The 6,529-nt window shown below is 39.3% G+C and overlaps 1 protein-coding gene across 13 annotated transcripts in view; it reads left to right on the plus strand.

Moving 5' to 3' along the window:
- The window catches only part of Spata18 (spermatogenesis associated 18), a 39,004-nt gene that overhangs the window by 18,662 nt on the left and 13,813 nt on the right, over positions 1–6,529 (plus strand). For 7 of the 13 annotated variants that reach the window (XR_783497.1, XM_010640246.3, XM_010640243.3 and 4 more), the window contains 2 exons: positions 2,632–2,727; positions 5,943–6,152. The exons of 2 other annotated variants lie outside the window; for them this stretch is intronic. Coding sequence is in view for 10 of the 11 variants with exons in the window: in XM_010640246.3 (XP_010638548.1) it covers positions 2,632–2,727; positions 5,943–6,152 (306 nt within the window). In the remaining variant the exon portion in view is untranslated. The remainder of the gene's footprint in view (positions 1–2,631; positions 2,728–5,942; positions 6,153–6,529) is intronic. 4 more of the 13 variants (XM_010640241.3, XM_010640242.3, XM_010640244.3 and 1 more) reach the window with 2 other exon arrangements.

The raw sequence follows: 6,529 nt of genomic DNA on the forward strand, positions 1-6,529 counted from the left end.
AGCGCAGGGATGCTGTGTATTCTCCTGTGCTGCAGTGAGACTTTTGGTCTTATACTGCCCTCTCCGTTCCTGCAGCCCTAGGTTCTACCTGGGCTAATGGTGCTGATGGTTCCTGAGCTGTGCCCTGTCTTGTAGGTTTTCTGGGACATTAGCTGGTGCTTGCTGCAGGTGACAAGGGCCCTCCAGTTGCCTGTGGGTATGAGGCAAGATTTCAGGACTTTGTTGGTCTTGATGTCTGTCAGCGCTGCTAGGGACCAGGATTTTCCACTTCCCTTTCTTGTTACAGTGACTTTGTTATTTCCCATAAGGGGAGCCAGGGACCAAGAAACTTTTTTGAATATGTGCTCTTTTTAATATTGGGTGGAAATTATTTCAAATGGAAAATTTGCAAGAATAGTCCTATCAACATCCACACTCCCTTTTGCATGTCTTTTGTCTTGCTTGCTTTATGATGTATGTGTGTGCTTTATCTATATACTGTGATACCTCTGTTGTTGAACTCAATTCATTGCAACTTTGTGTTTAAATACAAAGTTAGAGAACTGAACATATTTTTCCCATAAAAAAATGGAAAACCAAATAATTGGTTCTGAGGCCCGAAAATTGCACTTAAAAATTCATTTTTCCAGGACTTTAACAAATTTCACAATGATTTCTTTCTTTAATTCTATTGTGGTTCTCACACTCTTCCTCTTAACTTTACTGCTGATATCACTAACTTTCTTTGGAGCCACGGTTATGACATTTTATTCAAAGAAAGTGGGAAAAAAATCACACTGACAAATGTTTTAATGCATTAACACAAGCACAGCACGTTGTCTGTGTGAGTGGCACTTAGGCCGAAGAGTCACCCCTTAGCCTCTGGGGTGAGACATGATTCTTGACTCACTCTTGGCCCGTACAGGTTTTCCAAGTCAGATTTTGCTTGAACTATCAAGCAGTTACCAACACAGAGCAGATTTTTTTTTCAAACTTTGCTGTTCAAATAGTGAAAAGCTCAAGCTTGGAGCTGTTGGACAACCAAGGTATCATGTGCTTCTTCCCTCCCAGAACCATGTGAAAGTTGCACACATGAGGGTGCTTGCTGCTTTCCCCTGAATTCCTGAGTTGTAGCCCACTGTGGCTCTTATTTTGTAATTTTATTTAATGTACCCTAATTGGTAGAGTCTGTTCCCAGACTCTATGGCAGCCAACTCCCTCTTCCCTCATACTCCTCTTGTCTCTTAAGGTCAGGTGCTGCCTGCCCTGGATTGAATGGCCTGGAGGAGGAGGTTCCCCAGCTCGAGCTCGGTGGAGACCAGTTTACTTCTTACTCAGTTGTGTTATATAGGGCCGATGCAGACAGGTCTGCACAGGCTTGACAAAACCCCAGATGAGGAAAGACAGCCAGATATTATGGGTGGGTTCTGACTGTGAATCTTGTTTTCTGTCATGTCCTGTATCCAATCTACTAGAAGGTATAGGAGATCTATTTCCAGAGCTCCTTTCACACTTGTCCTTTTCTCTCTATTCCACTGCCACTGCCATATTCAAAGTGCTGGTATCTTATCTCTGACATCTTGACTGACAGTTGCTTTCCATTTTCCGGCTTCCCTGCCTCTATTCTTGGCCAACTTCAATTCATTTTCCAGATATCAAATATCCATAAAGTATGTCTTACTGTTGGTGTCTTCCTACTGTTCTAGTTTCCTTACCTTGGCTTTCAGTGCCCTGCCTGATCTGGCCTCTCCTCCACTCTTTTCTTGTCTCATGCCATTCTCTTGGGCCTTTCCTTATCATGGTGCCCGTGCTTTTCCGTCGGCCTGAAAGAACTTTAGTCTGCCACTGGCTCTTGTGTGGCTGACTCTGTCGTACTCTTTGTGACTTAGCTTGAATGTTACTCTTAGAGTCTGAGACCGTCTTACAGTGAAAGATCTTTCTTTGTTTCTCTTTTAATTCTTTCATTGTGACCTGCTTTTCTGCTACTAGCACTTGCATAGCTAGGAACATTAACAAACAGACCCGAGTGAACATGGTCCATTTCCCCCAGCATCCACTGTCTAACATTGCCATTTTGATGCTAACTTTGCTTAGTAACTGGTAGAAGTCAGAGGCAGACAAGTATGAAACACTTGTAGTCAGTGTTTGGGGAAGACTTTCTTTATAGGTGAGCAAACGAATTTTTTGTATTTAGGAAATCTGAGAACAATCAGTCAAATGTAGCTCCATATTGCAAGACAATGAGACTAGATATTGGTATATTATTGAAAAATGGAGATTTTTATATGGAAAGGCAACCTGGAGATTGAGTGTAATTAGAGTAGATGGATTAGGAGGGGGAGAAAGAGGAATTGAACAAGGTTTTTTGTCTTTTACATTGTAATATTAATAGTTATTAATAGTCTTTTAGGGGTAGTAGCTCTGTGATTTCTTTGTGTTTGACACTGAGCAAAGGCTGCTAAAATGTTTTTGCATACACATCCACCGTAGTATTTGCAAGATTGTCTGATTAAGTGCAGATGTCTTGTAATTTGATTTTGTTTATATTGAATTTATATCATATGCCAAAAATCCCCAAGAGAACCTATGCCTTGATTTGGAAAGCCTGCCAATTTTGAAAAATCTGTCTTTAGTTACTGATTTCTCTTACAGTCTGGCTGAAACTGGAAAGGCTCTTGAAGAAACCAAGAAGAGCTCGGCCATATCCCTTTTGGCTGCAGAGGAGAAAATAAATCAGCTAAAAAAGCAGTAAGAAAAAAATGATAGGATTATTGCAGCCTGCTGATTAATTGTTGAGTTTAGTGTTTTTGTTTTTTTTTTTGGTGTTTTGTTACTATATGAAAGAATCTGTTCTCAATCAACGGGAAAAGACAGCAATATTTTAAATTAATGTCATGTATTTTTCATATTACAAACATATTATTTATGTACTGCAGACAATTTCCAAGACACAAGATAGTTGAAAGATATCTAAAAACCACATAATTTTAGGGACAGTTACTGGTGACCATTTGATATTCCTTTTAATTAATATATCAAAAAAAGAAGAATACAGAATAATATATATATAAGGATAAAGCTTTGGATACTACCTTTTCATTTACATTGGCTTCTTCTTTCACTAAGGAAAAATACTACAGAATCTAGTTTCAAATAGGTTTATAATTGTCCATTATTTGGACATTTCACTTATTTGAATATTTACTTGGATACTAGTTTTCAGCACTGGAAACAGCATTGTGTAAAATTTTGAGGAAAATCTTCATTTAAATTTCATATGATTTCCTAAAGATCAATTTCTAGAAGAGGAAAATAAGAATAGATCCTTCAAGCTTATACCCTTCTTGATCGTAAATGAGACCCCCCTCACACATACACATACAGCCACGTTTTCATACATGTTTCTGTTGTTCTGATTTCTTTTGGAAGACCTATAAATCTTATCTTATAACACTGCTGTTTTCTACCTCTGTCTCCTTGATCACCTTTATTTTAATCTCTGTTCTATTTGGTACACCTTCTCAAATTCAGCAGTCACATTACTCATTGATTCCCACAGCTCCTGTTTGTTCTGTACAGTTTTTTAGTTTCTGATCTCATTACAGTTTTAGCCTCTGCATTTTTCTTAATCTTACTTCTTGCCTTTTCATTGTATACCATTGTCATTTTTATCACGGTGTGTTCTCTTATCATTTTTGCCTGTTTTATATTGGCCATAGCTCTTTGGATCTTAATGAGAATGCCAATTTTATTTCTTTTTTTTTTAATTTTATTGAGTTTATTGGTACATTTTGGGGATACAGTACAGTTACATTCATTGTTGGGATCATGTACCTTTACATGGCAAGACTTGATTCTCATTTTTCCCCTTGCCTCTGCCCTCCCTTCACCCCCTCCTCCCCTCCCCATCTACAAACACTTTATTTTCATCTTTTCATTCTCTCACATTTTTTTCTTTTCCCTTTTTGTTCTTCCCCTACGTATCACACCTTCCCTACACCTTTAGCTCCTTTCCTCCCATTTCTAAATGTCAGTAATCTTATTAGAATCTTATGCATTGTTGCAGAATATTCACACCAGGGAAACTATTTGGTATTTACACATGTGGGACTTATTTATTTCACTTAGGAGTATATCTTCAATATGTATCCATTTTCCTATGAATGAATCTATTCTCTCGCTCTTTATGGCTGAGTAATATTCCATTTTATAGAAAAACCACAACTTCTTTATCCAGTTTCCAACGGATGGGCAAATAGGTTGTTTCCAAGATTTAGCTATTACAAACTGTGCCGCTATAAACATGGGTGCACATACTTCTCTGTGATATGATTCTTTTAGTTCTCTTGGAAAGATACCCAACAGAGGGATGGCTGGGTCAAATGGAACCTCCAGTCCAAGCTCTTTGAGGTATCTCCATATTGATTTCCATAGTGGTTGCACTAGTCTGCACTCCCACCAACAATGGAGGAGGGTTCCTTTCTCCCCACAACCCCGCCAACATTTGTTATTGTGTGATTTCTTGATAGCAGCCATTCTTTGTGGGGTGAGGTGGAATCTCAGTGTTGTTTTCATCTGCATCTCTCGAATGACCAGTGATGTGGAACATTTTTTCATATATTTTCTTGCTGCTTTCACTTCTTTGTATGAGAAATGTCTGTTCATTTCGGATGCCCATTTTTGGATCGGGTCTTTATATTTGGGGGGACTGATTGTTTTGAGTTCTTTATATATCCTTGATAATAGTCCTTTGTCTGAGGTACAGCTGGTAAAAATTTTTTCCCACATTGTAGATTGTCTCTTAGTTCTGCTAATGGTTTCTTTTGAAGTACAGAAGCTTTTTAGTAATATGAGATCCCAGTTGTTGATTCTTTCTGCTAGTTCCCGTGCTACTGAGGATTTGTTCATAAAGTCTTTTCCTATACCAATGTCTTCCAGAGTTCTGCCTAACTTACCTTCCAGCAAGTTTAATGTTTCTGTTTTAATATTTAGATCTTTAATCCATTTGGATTTTAATTTAGTGCATGGCGAAAGATAAGGGTCTAATTTTAATCTGTGGCAGATTGACATCCAGTTTTTCCAACACCATTTATTAAAGAGGCTATCTTTCCTCCACTGAGGATGGTGAGCTCCTTTGTCGAAGATGAGGTAGCTGAGTACATCTGCATTTGTTTTTGAGTCTTCCATTCTGTTCCACTGATCCTCAGGCCTATTTCTTTGCCAGTACCATGCTGTTTTTATCACAGTGGCTTTGTAGTATAGTTTCAAATTGGGAATTGTTACACCTGGTGCCATGTGACTGTTGCCTAAAATGGCTTTTGCTATTCTAGGTCTCTTGTGGTTCCAAACGAATTTTTGGATTCTTTTTTCTAGTTCTGTGAAATATAGTGTTGGAATTTCAAGGGAATGCCAATTTTATTTCTAAAAAAATTTGCTTCTGTAGTACATTATTTTCATACATCCACAGTTCCAACTAGTGCTGTGAATAATATTCAATTTCTATTGTAGTCTTCCCCTCACAAGACATCTATTCAGAGAACTAGAGAGGGCAGGAGACTATATCTTAGACCAGCTCTGGACTAGGTTTTGATGGTCAGGTGTTTTCAGAGTTTTGTGAAGCTGAAATGAGTCCAGTGTACAACAGTAGGATTGTAAGTCCACACTATTTTTCCTACAGAACCCGAGTGTTCTTTCTTTAGGAACCTTTTCCCATGCAAGGTGCAGATGTGTACCAGCACCTTGACTCTGCCCTTTCTGTTCTCTGCTTTCTGTTCATTCACGTGTATTTCTAGCACATTTCTAATGCAACAATGGCATACTGAGACACAACTAATGATGTTTAGCATACCGACTGTTGCTTATCGCCCACCTTTTCTTCCCTTTCCTTTCTCCTTCTTTCCTCCCTCTCCCTTCCTTTCCCTTTACATTTTCATGTCCTTTTCTTTCCTCTCCCCACTGTTCAGGCTTAAATCCCTCCAAGCCCAGGAGGTTGCCCGCCACAGGAGCAGTGCACCTAGGCTCCAAGAGCAGTATAAAACTGAGCAGAAGGGCCCGGCCAGGCAGAGCACAGACCAGCTGGACACAGAGCCGTATGAGGTGTATGAGAAACAGATCCGAGACCTGAAAGATGAGATAGCTGTCCTGTCTGCAGAAAGATCTAGTCTCCAAGGAAGGTCAGACAAATTCTCACAGCTCTTTTTATTTATGCTGTTTTTGCTGAGTTAGTAGAAAAGCCTGAGTGAGGGGTTTGGGGTTAAGTTAAAATGACAGAAACCAAAACCCCAATGATCTGGGAAGCTTTGCCTCATAAAGGGGTTGACTGATTGATCTTTGAAATGTTGGGGATCAAACCTAGGGTCTTATACATGCTAGGCAAGAACTCTACCATGATGCTCCTGCTTCAACCTTAGGGATTATTTTCTTTAACTGCACCCTTCCCGAGAGAATCCTCCTTGGTTGCGAATACTTGGTCATGTGTGTGTGTATGTGTGTGTGTGTGGGGTGTGTGTGTGTGTGTGTGTGTGTGTGTGTGTGTGTGTGTCTCTGTCTG

Source organism: Fukomys damarensis, unplaced genomic scaffold (assembly GCF_012274545.1).
Source record: "Fukomys damarensis isolate Sample0158 unplaced genomic scaffold, DMR_v1.0_HiC HiC_scaffold_35, whole genome shotgun sequence".
Lineage (NCBI taxonomy): Eukaryota > Metazoa > Chordata > Mammalia > Rodentia > Bathyergidae > Fukomys > Fukomys damarensis.